This window comes from Phoenix dactylifera, chromosome 8, assembly GCF_009389715.1.
Source record: "Phoenix dactylifera cultivar Barhee BC4 chromosome 8, palm_55x_up_171113_PBpolish2nd_filt_p, whole genome shotgun sequence".
Taxonomy (NCBI): Eukaryota; Viridiplantae; Streptophyta; class Magnoliopsida; order Arecales; family Arecaceae; genus Phoenix; species Phoenix dactylifera.
The window spans coordinates 21816827-21836761 of NC_052399.1; the positions used below are offsets into that span (position 1 = coordinate 21816827).

The 19935-nt window shown below is 38.1% G+C and overlaps 2 protein-coding genes across 19 annotated transcripts; both read left to right on the forward strand.

The window, feature by feature from the left end:
- The first annotated feature begins 1385 nt into the window (after positions 1-1385).
- On the forward strand, positions 1386-8952 carry LOC103720815 (ras-related protein Rab7). The gene is made up of 5 exons (XM_039129618.1): positions 1386-1511; positions 1603-1749; positions 3896-3976; positions 4073-4218; positions 8590-8952. The coding sequence occupies exons 1-5, from the start codon at positions 1386-1388 to the stop codon at positions 8651-8653; spliced, it is 564 nt and encodes a 187-aa protein (XP_038985546.1). The 3' UTR covers positions 8654-8952.
- A 4712-nt stretch (positions 8953-13664) lies between these two features.
- On the forward strand, positions 13665-18924 carry LOC103720798. 18 transcript variants are annotated; one of them, XR_005513026.1, is made up of 5 exons: positions 13674-14922; positions 15310-16192; positions 16983-17236; positions 17516-17586; positions 17909-18924. XR_005513026.1 is itself a non-coding variant. In XM_039129251.1 (5 exons), the coding sequence occupies exons 1-5, from the start codon at positions 13815-13817 to the stop codon at positions 17942-17944; spliced, it is 405 nt and encodes a 134-aa protein (XP_038985179.1). In that variant the 5' UTR covers positions 13686-13814; the 3' UTR covers positions 17945-18924. The 18 variants fall into 18 exon arrangements, 3 of the variants coding, with proteins under 3 accessions (XP_038985179.1, XP_038985181.1, XP_038985180.1); XR_005513024.1 differs by having other exon boundaries at positions 17669-18113; XR_005513025.1 differs by lacking the exon at positions 17909-18924 and adding an exon at positions 17695-17869.
- The last annotated feature ends 1011 nt before the right edge of the window (positions 18925-19935 follow it).

The following is a 19935-nucleotide window of genomic DNA, read 5'->3' on the forward strand; positions in this document are numbered from 1 at the left end:
TTTCTTTATTAAGAGTAATATTTTACACAATATTTTTTAAAAAATAGATGCTCAACTAAACATAAGTCACTCTGGAATGTATCATTTTTTTTATAGTCAACCAAACATACCAAAACCATTTTCGCAGGCATCATATTTTCAAAAATCAGCTTTTCAGAAAAAATATTCCGGTGAAGAAAAATGCTTCCCGCAAACCAAACGGGTCCTATATTTAACATCAAAATCAAATGAACCACGATAGAGAAACCATACATGCATTTAGGATGCATTTGATGTTTAGCATATAGGAAAGTAGCCGGTAATATGACAAATTACAATCCATTACAAAACCTGATGAGATTTCACATGTCATCATTCCCGAACCGAAGGATGAGCCTTCTCAGCGTACTCCAGGGTGAGACTTTGCAGAGTCTCCATATATAAATCCACCTCATTTGAAGTCGGCAAATTCGTATAAATAGACGCTCTATGAAATCGGCAGATAATGATAGTTTATCTCTCCCAATGCGTGATACGTTGCCGCTTACCCGAACCTCTTTTAAGTTTTAAATGCCGTTGGCGCGTATAAAAGCCTCAAGAACGGCGATATCTCTCCCCCCCTCTCCCTCATCGTTTAGCCCACTGCTGTGATCGTTCCGCCATGGCCGCGAGGAGGGGACCCTTTCTGAAGGTCATCGTTCTTGGTGACGCCTCGTGGGTTTTTCTAACCTTCTCTCTCTCTCCCTCTCCCTTCCGTTGATTTGCTTATATCATAGTTCAGAATCATGCTTCAAAACCTTACGATTCCTTGCGTTTATATGTTTCTGCGTTATCTTTCTTGCTTCTTTGGTTCATACGTCTGTTCTTTTACTGTTGTCCTGTTCTTTGATCTCCAGAGTGGGGAAAACATCTTTGGCGAACCGGTATCCTTGCTAATCTCGGTGATGAACTGCACTTATATACTTGTTTCCTATTTCTTGTGGCGATTGATGTGATAGAGCTTTAATTTTCTTTCTAATACAGGTGGTTATTTCATTGTTTCTTCCTTTTTTTGATATTTATAAGCATTCTTGATTTCATGAGGGTCAAGAATTCCGGCCAAGTTTCACAGATATTCTTGTTTCCTGTCTATTTATTCTTTCTTGTTTTACTCTTATATAAAATTTTCTTTTAATTTTCTTTCCAATTTGGAAGGGTTTTTTATTTTATTTTATTTTATTCTTTCTGGTTTGAATCCAGCGGCATTTTTGTTCTCCTTGGGATCAAGAAACATAGCCAAGATCCATCCTTTTTCTTTTGAAATTCCGACTGAAACAAAGGTGGCAAGAGCTATACGAAATAGTTCTCGTTTGTAATGATTCTTGTTCTGCTTGACAAGATAACAATACGTGGATCTCGTCAATAATATGTGGATTCTTGACCATAATTTTAGATTTATACGCAACAGATTCAGGGAAGACTCTAAGTCTACGCTTGTTGCTGATATATCTGCAATAGAACTTCGGATAGGCGACAGGCGTGTGACTTTGCAAGTGAGCTCTCGTTCTATTTCTTGTTCATTCTTTTCTACTTCTTGAGAACATTTTGCATTGCTGATATTTTTACTATTGTTTGAGTACGTAGCTCTGGGATACAGCTGGTCAGGAAAAATTTCAGAGTCTTGCTCCAGTCTTTTATAGACGAGCAGATTGCTGCGTATTGGTCTTTGATGTCACTAATCCCAGTTCTTTTTCCTCTCTTTACGACTGGCACAAACAGTTCCTTGAAATGGTTTGTAATTCATCAGCTCCCTTCCAACATTTCTTTAAAGTTCTTCAACATAATATTTCATTCTCTCCTGGAAGATTCAATATAGATCATGTTCGTCGCATTCTAATGCATTTAAAAATCAATTTGGTTCTTGATAACGCATGTATAGTTCTCTGGCTCAGCTTGATAAATTACAAAACCCCAATTTCTGCGTATGGTTTAAAAGCTTTCCAGGTCCAATTTTCTGTCCGTATATTAATTAACTAAATATATCCGCCAGTGAATGATGTATGAAGGCTTATTTTACATGAAATGATGACATGTCTTGTGCTCAGATGAGCATCGAACATTCAGATTTAGGGCCTGTTTGGAAGATTTGAACGGCTCGCTCCAAAGTTAATTCTGGGTAATTATGAATACAGGCCTCAGCCCAGCCTGTAATCCTATGTGTTTACTAGTTGTATTGGCCCAATTAACCAATGAATCCTATAGAATTTTGAGCCCAATCATCCAAACACGAGAGAATTTGTGTCAAATAATACTGTGCAAAAAACTTTTTCTTCTATGTGAAAGCTACTTTTAATTGCTTAGCTAGAAATAGGTTCAAGAAGCTTAAGGTAACCCAATGCTTGAATGCGTTTAGTAGCTAGAAATCTAGATGTTGGGGACCATCAGTCCTAGAATATGATCTCATAGAGCTGCTCCAGCTCCCTTTTTTATCCCTACAAATGATAAAAATTAATCAATTAAATGAAAATTCATTTACTGTCAAAAATCAAAAAAATCATTATAATACACAATTAAGTTATTTACTAGGACTATAAAACTTTTTAATATGCATATATTAAAAATAATTTAACATATTTTAGTTTTTCTCATGTTAATTTTAGGTAATTCTACTGGGAACTTATGTTCATGTGTAAGAGGCATTAGTTCACATTCCAATATTATATGGCAATTTGTCATTAACATCATTTTCTTTAATTTTGCATTCAATAATTTGTCGAATGAACTGATCACTAATTATTTAAATATTAATACTTAATTGTTGCTATGCCACTTATCCTCCTCCTATACACATAAACAAACTGCAATCATCTATTTTTATATTAAGATATATATTTTATTAATTTTCTGATGACATGTAAAAACTAGGAATTATGAAATTTCATGATTTATTAACTTGCTGCAAATATTATCAATAAAACAGTATATGAATAATTTGAATTATCATATATCTTCGATAATTATATGTTTAAATTGAGAAGAAATCAACGAATTCAGTAATTATTTCTATATTCAAAGGGGGGGTATGCATTTGGTGATGTGTAAATCATCCCTATCGATGGAAGTGTAAATCCTTATTTATCTTTTTTCAGATTTTTAGATATTTCGGCCCAATTCTTCCCCTTAATCTCTTGATTCTATTTTGGGTTCATTGTTCCATGCAAGCAATGGATCCATGCTTTTACAAAACAGAAAGACTAACAGGAAGGAAATGAGTTTCAAAGATAGGTCTGCTCCAAGACTTAACATTATTTTTGACTGACAAAAAAATTATGTCAATGTATTAAAAGAAGGTATTTTCTTTACATAGGATCTTATGTGGATAGCATGGCTTTTCGGCTTAACTACGGAAAACAGGCCATATTAAGTGTAATGTAAAATGTAATGCAAATAACTAACTTATACTCCAGAATCATGAATTTCCCTTCAGGTTGCAATAGATATGTGTCAATATTTTGTCTCATATATATGCATGTCTGTATATATGCCTGCATGTAAACATGCATGCATGTGCTGATGCACATAAATACAAATATTGAAGCTTAGGCTCAATCACGTTCCAATGTGCTTAGGGAATTTTTATTAATGAACCGAAACTTGGACTTCCTTGTCATGCATGAGAATTAAATTTGCCTGTTGGACGAATAACCATTAATGCTTTGAGAGCATCTTATATCGTATCAGAATACTGCATGCTATATATGTATTTTCCCAGAAAATTTTGCATTTGTTGCTCTTTTATCTGTTCATCCTTTTCTAATTTATTATCAGTTTCACACTTTCATGTATATCAAGGCTAGTTGTGTCTGTGGTCTTTTCTGTTATGAACATTGCCTAGCAAATTAATAGACTCAAGGCTGCAACTCTTACTCTATTTCAGGCCAGGCCATCAGACCGGGAGAAATTTCCATTTGTTCTACTTGGAAACAAGGCTGATACAGATGGACAGACCAGAAGACGGGTGAGGAACGCAATGCCTTTATATATTTTGTTCTCAATTCCTCCTTGTACCGTGTTCTTAGATTTTTTTTTTTTCTCCTCATCACTACTCATATAGGTTCCTGAGGTCAGAGCAAAGCAGTGGTGCAGTATGCGTGGCAACATACGTTACTTTGAGACTTCAGCAAGAGACAACCAGAATGTTGATGCTGCCTTTTTCCATGTTGCTAAACTTGCACTAGCCAATAACGATGAGCAGGATATGTAAGTATCCCTTGGGTTAAATATTTATTAGCTTATAGGCTTCCTGTATGATTATTTATGCTCCCTTCTGAAAATAGATGTGAGGACCCGTGCAGGCGTGTGTTTAGCCCCACGTTGGTTATTCGCTGGGTAGATCTTGGGTACTTATGCAGGATCAAGGAATCCAAACAATACCTTCCGGCTAGCCATTTTGGGTGAGGTCCTGAGTTGTTACAAATGGTATCAGAGCGGACCCGGCCCATAACTTATGTGGACTAGGGGACACTGCAGCACGGATCCATTGGGGTTGACCACGGACCGATCGTGGTGTTTGTGATTAGATTTGAATGGATTTGAACCCTTAGCCTGACGAGGACGTCAGGGCTTGAACGGGGGGAGTATGTGAGGATCCGTGCGGGCGTATGTTTAGTCCCACATCGGTTATTCGCTGGGTAGATCTTGGGTACTTATACAGGATCAAGGAATCCAAACAATACCTTCCGGCTAGCCATTTTGGGTGAGGTCCTGAGTTGTTACAATAGAAGTTATAATGAAGCATGTTACCTATAAGATTCTGCCTATCAATCTTATCTATATTCCTGATCCAATATTGTGCATATCATTCTTTAATGGATCCACATGCCACTTTGATATTCATATCCAATCCAATATCCTACTTTTCACAACAAAAAAGAAAAAGAAAAACCATTGATTCCTTGACATAATTGCTGTTTATGTCAACCTTCAAGCAACTCCTTAACTTGTACTTTCGCGTAGTTGTTGAAGAAGAAGTTTGAATGCCAAATCTGCTGTTCTGTTTATGAAAATAATATAATATTCTGCTCGCAAGGTCGCCTTCTTTTGTTCACCTTGCATAAAGATGTTTGTGCGACCTAATTATAGGACCTGGTTCCATTGCTGGATAGGCTTGATGTGGTACTGTCCCTGAAGAATTTAAATTTTCCATGGAGTTATTATTGCAGCTAACCTTTGGACCACTCTTTTAAGCTTTCATTATCTCAGTGTAGAAATATGAGTCCAACTCATTCATTTCTCTTTTTTACTCAGATGACATCGAGTTATACAATATTTCTATATATAACTGTAATAATCGAGGACTTCAATCAAAAAAAGCTACTCGGAAGATATTATTTGGATTTCTTGGTATCATATAAGTATCCAAGATTTACCAAGTACATAACAATATGGGACTAAATACACGCCCACATAGGTCCCTTAGCATTCTCCTCATGTTTAAGCTCGAACATTCTCGCTAGACTAAAAATTCAAATCCAATCACAAGTACCACATATGCAATTACAAACATTACGATTAGCTCGTGGTGAACCCAAATGGGCCCTTGCTACAACGTCCCCATGGCCCATATGATTTTAATTAATCTATGATTAGCTCGTGGTGAACCCAAATGGGCTGTTTAGCCCCACATCTGCTACGCACTAGATAGATAAGTGGTATCAAAACAGATCCGTCCCATAACCTATATAGACTATAAGACACTATAGCACGAGCCCGTTTAGACTAACAACGAGTAAATCGTGGTGCTTGTAATTAGATTTGTGGTACTTGTAATTGAATTTAAATGGATTTGGAGCCTTAGCCTGATGAGAACACTAAGACTTAACGAGGGAAGCATGTGAGGACCTGTGCAGGCGTCTATTTAGTCTCACATCGATTATATAGTGAATAGATCTTGTATACTTGTATAAGACTAAAGAACTCAAATAACACCTTCCAGTTGGCTTTTTTAGATGAGGTCTTAGGTTGTTATAACAACTTAAGTCTAAAATTTGGGAACTACTTCATTATATGTGTGAATGCACCATTTCTTTTTGAAACCTTTTGCTTTGTGAGCAACTTCATTATATGTGTAAATGCACCACTTCTTTTTGAAAACTTATATGGCTGATGAGTTGCACAATTCCACCTCTACTTGTTTTTTGCGGGTTGGGGCATGTGGTACGCATGGGAAAAAGGAAGGATATAACACAGTAACAACCTAGGACCTCATCAAAAAATGCTAGCCAGAAAATGTTATTTGGGTTTCTTAGTCTTATATAAGCACCTAAAATCTTCTCAGTAAATAATCGATGTAGGACTAAATACACACTCGCATGGGTCATACTCTTTGGCATGCTCGCTAGGTTACGGAGCCAAATCCAGTCAAATTTAATTACAAACATCACAAACAACACGTGGTTAGCCCTAACGAGTCTTGTTGCAGTATCCTCTAGTCCACATAAGCCATTGAGTGGATCCACTCTAATATTATTTATAATAATCTAGGACCTTATCTAAAAAAATTAGCTGAAAAATGTTATTTAAGTTTGTTGGCCTTGTACAAGTACCCAAGATTCTTCGGACAAATGACCTACGTGTGACTAAGCACATACCCATATGGGTCCTCACAAACTCTTTTTTTGCTCTTTTTTTTTTCTGAATGGTGCCACCATTGTCGCTCTGTAGGGATCCAGGTTGTAACTAATAAAGAAAAAGTTCTGTAAATAGAGCATGCATGCTGTTTGTTGTTATAATACATGTACTTACATAGACAATATTATTTGTTAGTAGGTTCAGAAATCTGTTGAATGAGCTGTCATCTCTCCTCAATTAAAGCTGAGGAATGAGAGAATGAATTTTGGTTCCCATGGAGAGCTTACCGTGTAGAAGTTAATTTAGTTGTCATACTATCATTGCTTGAATCTGTCTTCTCTCAAGGGAAGCAAGTCAGAAGCCCAAAAGGGGCAGATTTCTGATTAATATGGAAAATAATACAGACATATGTATGTATGTATCTATGTATGTATATAGGGTGTAAAGAGAGAACTCTACACTGTTCAGCGTTGGAAAATGCAAATGTATGCTGTTGCATTTGACTTACAAAGCTTAAAATGCTACTCTACAAAAAAAAATCACATCTTTGGAAGACTCCTTGTCCACCATCTAAATAATTTTAGTGGCACAATAACATGTGCTGATTTTCTGCAGCTTGATGGATTGCCAAGAGGCTTCAAAAACATGGGATATTTTATATCTAGGCATTTTAAGACTTATAAATCTTAACCCCAAGACATGCATTGATGCATGCATACAACCATCCTTGACTGTTCAAAACACATCTTGTTGTGGTTCAAATCTGGCCCGAGGGTGACCACACCGGAGGAGTCGTGGGAGCGGCCGGAGTACGGAGGAAAACGGGGAGAGAGTCACCTCCTACGACTGACGGTGTACCTGCACAAAGCTTCACCGGTGTTTCCGATGAGGGCCCTCCGACGCTCAAGTTAGAGTGGAGCTTAATTAGTAGATCCAGCCGAAAAAGTCCCTTAGGCATTACCTATTGGGATCCTTTATAGTCCTGATAGGAGCGCTTAAGTGGCGGAGATTGGCCCGTTCCCATCATGAGAGGGAGTGGCGCGCAGCCTGAGCTTGCTTGTGGCGCGCGGTAGAGTCTGCCGTTGGGAATGGTGAGATGTTGACAGCCGTAGCAAGGTATGGCCTGTTCTCATCATGAGTAGGAGTGGCGCGCAGGTTGAGCTTGCTTGTGACGCGCGGTGGAGCCCGTTCTTGGAAACGGTAAGACGCTGCCCCTGACTGTCGTGGGTCAATAAGCGGAGCACGGCGTGGCGGTGTCGCAATGCACGGCCACGTAGGAGGGCGAAAGCACGCACATGGGTGCGGTAGTTTAGCGAGACCGAGCTTATTGAGGTCGCATCAGGTATTCAGTGAGGTCGACTAGACTGGTGCTGAGCCAGCCTAGCATTACAGGCTTAGAGGTGTGCTCAATGGAGTGCTCTGAGCTGGAGGGTCGAAACATATTACTGGAGAGGGCGCCCGAGCTTGGTCGGGCGAGTCGGCGAATAAAGGAGGGTGCCCCAATCTTGATCGGGGCGCGTCGGCGAATATCCATGGTTGAAGGAGCTTTCGGCGAATATCCATGGTTGAAGGAGCTTTCAGCGAAGTCCGAGGTCGGGCTGGTTCTGGACCAGACCGAGGACACGTTGGTGTCTGTTGGGCCGAAATTGGGTGGCCCTTTTGATGTGGGCTGGACGATCCATTTTGCCCCCCATCACATCTATTTGCTAAAGCCGTTAGAAATAGCTAGAGAAAAAGAAGAATAATACTGCTTTTTCTAATAATCCAGTTATGTTTCTTTGAGAATCTGTTTGTGGATGTTGTGTCAACATGGGTTTGGTCTGTTGGTGCAAGATGCCATGGTAAAGTTGGGGAAGAAAACTATTGTATAAAGCAGATGCCATCGATTGCTATTGGTTTGGAGTAAGACTAACTTTTTATGCTTAACCTGTTGGCTACAACCCTTTAGCGAGTGCTGTTAGTTTCATGCATGGGTTAAAAGCTTTCTGTTCCCATTTGCAGATACTTCCAGCGTATTGCAGAATTCGTTTCAGAACCAGAGCAAGGCAGTGGATGTGCCTGCTGACTCGAGCTGCTATCCCAGCTGCATGTCAGCTTCTGTCCCTGATCATGATATTTCAGCATTCTTTCTATATTACCACTAGTACATAAAGAGCACGGGAGATCAGTATACAGCTTCTCTATTGCTGTAGATAGTTGGTGCAATTGATTTGGATGGAAAAATATACTTTCCATCTCCATTGCTGTATGCAGCTGTTAGTTTCCTTCTCTGTTGCTGTTTTAAGATACTGACTACATTTGCGTCTTGAAAGAAAATTTATAGCGAGCGATCTGTAAAAAGCTGCATGTAGATCGTTAGCAATTCTTACACCACAATAATCTTACCACCGCCATTTTTAAGTATGATAGAACCTTGTAATCCATGGCCCTTTTTTTTGGTACATTGTAATCCATGGCTTTCGCGGGAGCAGAAACTCTTAGGTTAAGGATCTTTGCCTGCATGAGAATGATAGCCAAAGGACTGATGCCCCTCAGTTCTCGCTGAGGGGACTGCTCACCGGTGTCGCGTCAGGAAGTTTTTAGGGAAGAAGAACTGGACGACGCTTCTGAATTTTGATTGTTATGAATTTGAAATATGATGATAGCCTTAACTTGAAACTTGCATCCACTCAAATTATTGTATTAGTGATAGGCCTCAATGAGTGTGGTTGGAAGTTGGTGAAGAGCAATTGATGATAATTCATAGACTCGTATAACAACGGGTTTTCTCACTTCTTTCGATTTATATGCATGTCATTATGGTACACAAGTAACACAATTTAAGTTTGATCGCGAAAAACCAGAATGCCTCTGAACTGAGGTGATTATCAGAAGCATTGAAGGAACCATGAGATTAAAATACTTGGTTTTATAGACATAGTATAGGTGCATAAGATTGGTGCAACAAAGATAATAATAAAAAGATAATCACCTATATTTAGTTGTTCGAGCTGGTTGGCTGCTGACTACCAACTGTGGTCGGTTTGTGGTGTGTTCTAAAATTGAAGGATGCGTTTAATCTAGACGAGTTTTATTAGATAATTGGCATCACCTATATTTAGTTCTCTTTTTTTCAGTAAATTGGATTTATTAAACTAGTTTAGAATAAATACATTTGTGGGAATCAAAAGTTAAAATAATGGATACTTCGGAAGGAATATCTATCATAGCCATCTAGAAAGTAGTTCCACTATGATTGGCAACATATTGTAGAACGGCACGCTATGCGGAGTAGATCGACTGTGCCGGCCCAAGATCTAGAACAAATACCAAACAAAAAATACAAAAAGAGACCGGAAGAAAAATAATTATGAGGAAAAAAATATTTTATTAAAAAATTGAGCCACACAAAAATGCTCTCTCCCACGCCTCACCAAAAGGGACAACTCTTATTCTCCCCCTCTATCTCTTTTCTCACGCTATATTAGGAGACACCAAAGGTCGCTTTAAATAGAGCATCATATGGGTGGGATCTTTGATTCCTACCCAAAGTCAAAAACCAACACCCACTAAAAGATGAGACTTAATAACCACTAAAGGATAAAGATAACTATTTTAGAAGGAATAGCTAAGTAGAATAAAACTAGAAATAGAATCCTAAAATCATTAAAACTAATGACTAACAAAACAAAAATTCTAATAGGAGACTTGGCAATGAATCTCAAAACATATATTGTCATCCAGTCTGCAGCATTGTTAGCTTCTCTATGGACATGTGTCACTTCGTAAGACTATGAAGCTGCCCCCATTCTCCAACAATCATATCTTAAAAGATGAGCAATGGTCTCTAAAGATGGTGAGCTAAATAGCCACCTAATAACCGTTAGGGAGTCTCCTCAAGTATGATGTGAGAAGCCTTCAAAATTTTTATAGCCTATAACAAACCTTCCCATGCAACATACAATTTTGCCAAAGGAGCAGTAATGTTAAACAATCTAATACCACCTGCTACAATCAATGCACTACTCGCATTCTAATGATGAAGCTTGCTCCACTAGAATCTCCACTATTTTGAATATTGCCACCAAAGTTGATCTTGAGAAAACGAGAAGGTGGTGGCTCCCAAGTGAAGTAAGTCATCTATGGATTGCAGAGCTTGCAAAATAAGAGCCACAATTTTTCCCAACTATAAAGGATCCCTTTAGGGTAGTTACATTAATGTACTCCTAAGCCTAGCTGAATGCTCTCACACAAGAATCATTCAGGGATTTTAAATAGGGGCTAATATAGCCTCTGTGCTCAAGTTATATCTAATAGATCTTTCTTAAATAATCTGCATGACGACATCAAGAGAGAGACTTCATATGGTTGCTATATCAGAAATAGGGGCCAATCTTTGGATCTAGGTCGCCAACCTGCAATCTATAATAACATGAGAAGTAGATTCCTTTATATTGGGGCATAAGTCACGGTGGTTTGGGATGAGGAGGCCATGTATGAACAAAGCAATCTTAGAATGAACGCCAATTCTCCATATCCAATCAATGTTATAAATTAATGGAGCTTCTGGCTTAGAAAACTTATAAAAATCTGCAACTCTAACCAACAACATAGATACAAGATCTCGTCCCAACCTATGCACACTATCTCTACCTGGTACAGGAATAATAAGAATTTTATCTACCAACCTTTCCAAAAAATATTGATAGATCACAGCAAATTCCCATCTATTCTCATCGACCAACATAAGATGCTTAATTTTAAGATTTGGCAATGAGCTAGTATCAACATAAATAGAGGTGCATATGGGTCAAATTATGAGTGGCCCCGACCCAACCCAGTTCCTTGTTTTGGATCCAGATCCAACCCAATAGAAGATCGAATCAGATTGTTTCGGATGCACAACTATAATTTTTGACCCAACGGGTCATTCGGGTCGGATCCATATATAACCCGACCCAACCCAAAAAATTTGGGTATGGTTCGGGTCTGGGTCAGGTCAGGTAAAGAGCTTCAAGGGGAATAAGAAAAAAAATGCATAAAGAGCTTCAAGAGGAAAAAATGCTGGTAACAAAAATTAAGAGAATGAAAAACTAAACTTCCTACTTCCTCTTAGTCTGTTGGGCAATGATGAGTAATAAAAAAAATTTTATATTTATCTTCCGAGTAAATATATAATATAAGCATTAATGAAAACTATATTCGATCACAAGAAAAAGCCATTCATAGGCAAACAGCATAGAAAAAATCGAAAAGCCATGAAAACACGAAAAAAATCGAGCTAAAAAAGGAACAAAAGTAGATGCATCGGAGGGAGAAGGATCGATAAGGAGGAATGTAAGGGGCGTTGCAACCTACAGAAGAAGCTTATCGTCGCCACATTGTCGGAACCCTAAGCGCCGCTACCAGAACCCTAAGAGCCGCTACCAGAGGAGCTCCGCTTTGACCACCGCCCTCCATCTCTCTCTCTCTCTCTCTGACCCTCCTTCTCTCTTCCTTATCCCTTATGCCTTCTTCGCCCCTCCCTCTCCCTCGCCTCCACGACTCGCCGACAAAACCCTCGTTTTCCCCTCGACTCTGAGCGACTGAGCACGGTTTCATAGCTCACAAGACATGACCATGATAGAAGTCTCGGAGATCGAGCCGGAGCACTGGGTCGGCCTTAAGCCCCAGCTCTGGGTCGGGTCGGATGACTGACTTGTTCAATTAGAGTGTAAGATAGTAATTTCAGTTGTTTGGTGTAACCCAGTAACCGAGGAAGCCAGCTGCTGCCGGGGTTCTCAAACGGCGAAGCCTTAGGGCGTGGGGTCCTCTCAAACGGCGAGGCCTTGTTTACTCCCTCCCTCAAGGTCGGTCAAGTTGGCACAGGGGTAAAAGAAGACAAAGAGTACCAATTATCAAAAGGTCTAAAAAATAAATAAAATCATCATGGCGAAAGATATGGCTAAACGAGTATTTTTATTGATCACTTTTAGTCATGCGGAGAAAAGGGCGACAGATAGGAAGGAAGTACTACTAAGGATACTTGAGTGCTTCCAAACAGAAAATGTCAAAACCATATTAATCGCAAAAGAGAATCATGCTCAGCAGGGGTATCACTATCACGCAGCAGTATTGGCAATGGTAAGCAGGTATACTTTCATAAAAGATCTCAGGGCCAAGTTTAAGGAATTTGATGGAGCTCAGTTGGATGTGCAGACAAGAAAATCCTGGGCGACTGTATGTGATTATGTTTTGAAAGAAGACAATGATCCTATTCTTTGGGGAGATAATGCAACCCTGCAGCATGCAGGCACAAATAATTTTATAAATTTGGATCAGATCGAAACGGAGCATAGAATTAAAAATTCAAAATTATCCAAAATTCAAATAGGTTAGGTCGAATCTAAATTCAATAAACTCATATCTAACTCGAAAAATAGAACATGTCCCATTTACAGTCTTAAACATAAATGGTTCAGCTTCTCTTGTTCAATAATAAGCTTTATGTACATCCTATCAATTACAGAATTAGACAAGGTTGCTCCTAAAACTCTCATATTTTATTTAAAAATTTCCAAAGGTTGCGCCATTGTGCCAGGGATCAACGCACGGGCACTCGTCAATGATGATCCTGTCGCTTCCCGGATATGCTATTACTTTAGGGCTCGTTTGGTTCGCGGGAAGCATTTTTCTTCAGGAATCATATTCCTAAGAAGATGATGCCTGAAAAACTACATTTGGCATGTTTGGTTGACCATGAGAAAGTGACAGATTTTCAGAGTGCTTATGTTTAGTTGATCATCCACTTTCCTGAAAAAGTTATATGTAATTCCTATTATACTTTTAATAATAATAGGTCTTTAATGCCTCTTTAATGCTAAAGGGCCTTTTTTAAAAAAATAAAAATTGAGTGATTCCTAGAAAGTAACTTTTTCATGTTTCTCATGGAAATTTTTTTTTAATAAAATATAAAAATTATATTTTTGTGAGAATATTTTTTTTTTTTTTTTTGAAAATCTCTATTAAATAAGAGATATTTCATTTTTTTTTTTTAATTGACCATGCTTCTCTCTCTTCTTTTTTTCTGGGACCAAAGGAGCCTTTAGAGGAACCGCTTCTTTAAGTCGGTCGTGATCCTGTCGCTTCCCGGATCCTATCTGAACCGCCTCGCTCGCACCTTAATATAAAGCAAGCCTAAAGAACGGCGATGTCTCTCTTTTCCTCCTCCCCTTTTTTCCCTTCTCCGGAGTTCGACCGTTTCTGCGATGTTTCAGCCAGGGTTTCGAGGACGGGGCGGACATGGTTTCGATGACAGCGGGTGAGATTGTTCTGATCCTTTTCTTTCGCATCCCCTCTTTTGATTCTCGTATTTCTTATAGAATCTTCCTTTGATGGATCTCTGGTCGATCGGCGTCCTAAATTATCTCGCTGAGGTTTTCTCATTCTCTTACATTTCTTGAGGTCTTGTGGCGATTGATATGCTAGAGTTTTGTTCTTGCTTCTGATTCTTGTTCATGCGATATTCTTTCGTTTTCTTTAGGATTTTGGTTCGTTCTGATCACCCGAAGTGATCAAGAATGCCAACATTTTACATAGCCCTGATAATAAGGACAAGATTTTTGTTTTCTTATTTTACTCGTTCCATGATCGTATTTTCTCATTTCATGCCAGGAAACCCAGCAATGATTGATGGACAGTTATGAGATAATTGTCAAGAACTAAAGTAAATATTCCTTATTTTTAAAATTCTATATTTTTATTCTTTTAGTTTTCTTTCTAGTTCATGGGATTCTTGATTTGCTCAAGAAATTCAGCAATGGGGTTAGCAGAATCATGAGAAAGTTGCCTTCTGCAGTGATTTTTTTCCCCCGTTAAAGCATCGAGAGATGACTGTTTATGTGATAACATGGGACAATTTGTTACACTGAACTTGTTCTTGGCATGAGGCTGTCTCTGTCAGAAGCATGTGTGCAGTTATCTCTAGAGTTAGATTCTTGGCCATTAATCTCAGATTTGCACACCAGAAGTCTAGCCAATAGTAGAAGGCTGCGATAGGTGCATATTTTGCCATAAAGTAACTTAAGATTGAGAACGAAGTAATAAATTTGCAAGTGAGATCTTATTCTATTTCACTTTTACTAATTATTTTCTTTTCCCTGAGAACTTTATCTAAAATGTAACTTCTTTTTTCCCTCTTTCGGGGTGGGGGGAGGGGGTATTTTCAGATCTGGGACAGAGCAGGACAGGAAAGGTCTCAGAGTCTTGGAGTGGCATTTTGTAGAGGGACTGATTGCTGCATACTGGTTTAGGATGCCAATGATCTGTGGTCTGTTGAAAACCCTTGGATTCTGGCACCGGGAGTTTCTGGAAAAGGTTTGTAATTCACCAGTTCCCTTTCAAATGCCTATTTGTAGAAGCACTAAAAGGATAAACAGCTTTTGCCTCTTATCTTTCTTTATCTAAAGTTCTTCAACTTACAATTCCATTTTCTTGAGAGATTGACCAGATCATGTTTGGTACACTCTATTGTATGTTAAAAGGAGGTTTTTATAGCCTATGTAGTTCTCTGACCAGTAAACTGCAACTTCAGAAATGTGTGAGATATAAACTCATCAAGCATACCAGTATTTGCATGAACCAATAATGAGATGAAATGAACATTCATTGCCTAAAAGCTGTTTAGCTCAATTGTCCACTCATATTTTAAACAAACATATGTGCTGAACAATGATTAACTCAATTTTGTATTACATTGACCAGGATGGACCGTATGTGCACATTAAGTATCAAATCCTTGATTTGAATGGGGTTGATGCAAATCTGGAAGGATAGCTTTACTCTGGAGTTGTGCCATTTGAATTCTACATGTCAAGCCTTATCTGTCTTGCCCCTCCTGAAAATTGCAATCACTTTTTTGCATTTATTGCTTCTACACTGGAACAAGTGAAAGGAGTCTGGAGGGCTGTTATGAGAAGTTCGGCAGGCAGTTGGCTATTTGAAATTTTGAATGATTTGATACATGTAGAACGTATTAGTTTTTGTGACAAGAAATCATGTTAGTATTGCATCTAATATTTGCTAGTTTTTGGCATATGAACGACATCTGATATTGATGATCATCTCCAGTGCTTGGATGACTGAGATCAAACAGAGACTTTAACTCTGACAGTTGTAATCACATTGAGATAATTAATTGGATTGGTTGAACAGATGGATGGCTATGAAATTATGATTACGCATGAGAAAGATAGGGAAGTTAGTGAGGGATTATGATCTAATTGAGTTTAGAATTAGGGATCAATTATCGGAGCGATCTGGCCTAGGGATGTCTTTTCCAGAAAAGGATTCACAATATCTGTAGGTAGCCTTAGTTCATGTACTTGCACCAGTGGTCAACAATTAGTTGTGAAGATTTGGCCATTATAGAACTTTTTATAAATTTAAATTATTGCTGGAAACTTGACTAAAGTGAGCCTCTACAAGATGGGTTCTGTCTCTCAGGCACTTCTGTGTACATTTTCTAAAATTACTCAGGCTTGTTGAGATATATGCTATATGCTGTTTTCTGGGGATACAAGGAATGGGGATTTCCTTTGAACTTGCAGGTTCATAGGAAACTTATGCAAAGATTTCAATTGTGCAGGTGTGGATAATTACTGAATCTTCTAGATTGAACTTGTAGATTGAATCTAAAAATAGCAAGATTTCTCATGAATCCTTTAGTTTCATGTGTAATTATTTTAGAAATTTTTTATTAATTTATTAAATTCCATACGTTTGTTAAATTTACTGTTTATGTTATTTGGAATATACTATATAACTAATTTAAAGTTTGCATATTTGGCTAATGTTTGTATTTTGATAATATATCATAATTTGGGAAAATATAGGAATTTTTAATTCCAAAATCAAAATTTATTTTGAGGATGTGGTGATCATTTCTTATCGTGGAAAAAAACACATCATGCAGATAACTAAATAAATAAATATCTTGTTGGATATAGCCCTTCAATGAATGCTTTTGGTTCCATATTGCTTTAAATGTTTTATGGAAAATTACTTGCACCTCCCATTCTTTAAAAATTTTCAATTAGACCATGAAGAAGATCTAGATTTCTATCTTCATATTCATTTAGTGTTCCCATGAGTAAGATTGCATCATTCTGCTGCTAGATAGCTAACTCTGTTTGCAACTGCTAAATTGTAAAGTGTAAAAGATGCACATTGATTATCAGCAACTCTTGTTCTGCACTCTTTTTTCCACTTTTCTTTGCTGGACATGCTGACATGTATTTTACAATGTCTCAGTAACAATATCAGTTAATTGTACTCCCATGAATGTTTGAGCTTATGAACAACCATGCCTGTGTATTGAATCAGAAATATGGTGCTTCATGCATGCTAACATACTTTTTGTGCCTAGAGGATTTCAGGCTGTTTTTGGGTAGTGATATAGAGGTGTATCAGCAGAGGCAAGACCAACGGATGGATGATTATCCCCAAAACTCAGATCTAAACCTTCGAAATTCTCCTTTCCTTCACTTTCCAAGCACTCTGCTTGATATGCTGATTGATTGTTATAGTTGATGGTTTTACATACAATATATATGGGTTCATGGAAGAGCCAGGATCCGGTATTGAGACCAAAGGATATAGGACCAGTTGTAAGGGGGAGAAATAGGGCAAGGTGGGTCTTTTTCGAGGTTTAGATGGCATCTGTATCTTACCATAGTAATACGCTGATAATCTGTGCAATTTTATTTGTTACATTCATATCCTATATATATGCAGCTGGACTAAAATGTTTTTTCTGTTTATTCTAAATATGTAAAGAGAAGATACACGAAGAGAATTTGTAGCTATAAAGGGTTACAATATACATAAATAAAATTCCTATTTGTTACTATGGTTATTAATTTGTTTAAATTGAATGAGAATCTAAGCGCTGCAGCTTTTGTCTCTGCAGAAAATGACACATAATTTCAGCGGCTCAAATGATGATCGGGCAAAGAGAATATATTGCATAAAGGCAGATCTGTAAGTGCTTTTCATGGGTTTGATTCGAGATATTGGCGCATGGATATTTTTTATTCTTATTTTTAAACTGACGAACAAGCAGCCACATGATTCGCGCATGAAATATAGGCAAGAATATGATTGCTGTCGTCTGGATATCTACTTTTTGTTACAAAATATTTGGAGAACCTTCATCTTATATCATCAAGAAGAAGCCGCCATAATGGTTTAGTACTGAGTGATTTTCTCATGAATCATTACATAAAAATGAGAGCTAACAGCTCAATCAGTGCCTTTTACACAACTTAGATGGGTAAGATGTGCTCTCTGTTCTTTGTTGCAGGACAATTTTGTTGTAAGGGGATTCAGCCAAGAGTAATCAGTTGGATTTCCGCTCTACCTTGGTTTGGTTTTCCGTTCAACTTGTGTTTCATGAGGCTAGTTCTGCCTCAAATATTTTTTTTTTTTTTTTTGATACATCGGCACCTCACACACAACGGGGCATGAGTACAGCCCAAAAAGTCAGAAAGTAAGAGCCCATTGGTTTTGTTGCTCTTATTCTCTTCTGGTTCTTCCCGTCTTTGTTCTCTGTAGATTCGGCTGACACTGTATTTCTCCTTTGCTCCACGAAAACAAAAAACAAAAAAAGAAAGGAAAAAATTAGGCAGATGGCACATTGGTCAGCCTTGCGCAAGTCTCACACCCTCGCAGGTCTGTCGTCATATTAGATTCTCCCGCCGTCTATATGTTATCTTTCTCGGTAGGTATGTACAATTTTAGGCGGCTGCACGAATGAGCATCATAGCCAACAATCTCTGGAAATTCGTGGTACACCCGTCGAACGTGTTACACGTTCTTTAGCAAAGTTTGAGACTGGCAGATAAGAACAATCCGGCTTTCTAACAACTCCTCTTTCAGTCAACGAGACTCGCATTTTAGATTCCATTATCTTGGGCCAGTCGGCTTTCCCACACTTCATTCAGTGGCTCATCAAGTATGAAAAATTATACACTGCTAGGCAAAAGTCTTGCAAGTCGCTTGGAGGACCAACCTTCTGAAGAATAATGGTAAGATGCGAAACGTGGCTTGCTTGGAGAGCTAACCTTCTGAAACAATTTCCAATTTCCAGGAGTCCTTTGTATCAGGGCAACGCGTCCCTATCTGACAACATTTTCTAGCAGCAACCGAATCTTCTGTCTCTTTTGTGGTGGTGCTGAATTCACTCTCAGTTTTTCAGTTGATATACCAATATATGCACTTGGCAAACCTTACCCATTTGTACCATATGATTGTGCCTTGCCGTTATGCTCGACTGTCCTGACAAACAGTACAGTGGAATAAAAGGTGCCGAGGTTCTAATTTGTAAGAGGTTGAGCACATACGATCTTTTTAAGCACTATATATCTTGATGCTCATAGTAGATTTCACATTAAAAAGACCTTGTACATAGTAAATCCTGGATGGATTTCTATCTTTCCGACAACTGTTTTCCCTCCATACATTTTGAACCCTTTGGTGGTTATAATAATGTGATATGATTTTATTTTTCAATATATTATCTCGGTGCAGGTTTTAGAGACATCTAATTGAATTGCAATGCATTCTTCCCCATTTTATCTCTAGTTAAGGGATTAGATGCATCCTGATATATCACGGGCATTTTGTTCTTAGAATCGTATCTTGCATGAAGGCCAGCTGGTCCAACTCTGTTCTGAGGCAGGAAAATTATGTTGTCCAAGCTTGCAAGCATATCCGCACGCATGTCATCTTCGGATCTCAAAAGATGCTCGCAACCTCTCTTCTTCTTTTTTTTCCGTGTCATGGGCATTAGGAAAAGGTAACAAGGATGTCATACCAACCTCATGACCTTGTCAAAGTTTCATCTTTTTCATTTGATTGGCGCAGCATTTAATAACCAACAATAAAATCTAAGTCTTTTCTTCCTTTTTATTTCAGAGATTCCGTCTGCTAACTCGATCTATAATTCTATCGGGATGATTAATAGTTTGCATCACATGTTTTTGATCGTTAAAATAATATTCTCACCGAAATTGATTATACTTGTTGTTTTAATTAGAGACTTTATTATATGAACTTTAGACATGTAGAACTAGTGAAATACTTCAAACTAGTTTGTGATTGCTCATTTTCATCAGTGTGAATTCATTACTTCGGCAGCATGACCCCAGGAACAATGGCGTTTACTTATCACCAAAACTTTTGGACTTATTAGTATATTTTATTGTAACCATGAATGAAATGGTTCCCTGCAAGAGTTGACCCGCAACTTATACTACAAATGATGAAGGTTCAATGTATTGATATCATATTTTGGTTGGGAGATGCTTCTCGGACAGCACGTTATGGGAC

What these genes read in the sequence shown, in the direction of transcription:
- LOC103720815 (XM_039129618.1), top strand. Translation starts at nt 1,386, where the DNA reads ATGTGGATTCTTGACCATAATTTTAGATTTATACGCAACAGATTCAGG. An exon ending in ACAGGCGTGTGACTTTGCAA is followed by an intron (nt 1,512 to 1,602) that starts GTGAGCTCTCGT and finishes TTGAGTACGTAG; the next exon opens with CTCTGGGATACAGCTGGTCA. An exon ending in ACAAACAGTTCCTTGAAATG is followed by an intron (nt 1,750 to 3,895) that starts GTTTGTAATTCA and finishes ACTCTATTTCAG; the next exon opens with GCCAGGCCATCAGACCGGGA.
- LOC103720798 (XM_039129251.1), top strand. Translation starts at nt 13,815, where the DNA reads ATGTTTCAGCCAGGGTTTCGAGGACGGGGCGGACATGGTTTCGATGAC. An exon ending in CATGGTTTCGATGACAGCGG is followed by an intron (nt 13,868 to 14,774) that starts GTGAGATTGTTC and finishes GGGTATTTTCAG; the next exon opens with ATCTGGGACAGAGCAGGACA. An exon ending in TATTGCATAAAGGCAGATCT is followed by an intron (nt 17,587 to 17,694) that starts GTAAGTGCTTTT and finishes CATGAAATATAG; the next exon opens with GCAAGAATATGATTGCTGTC.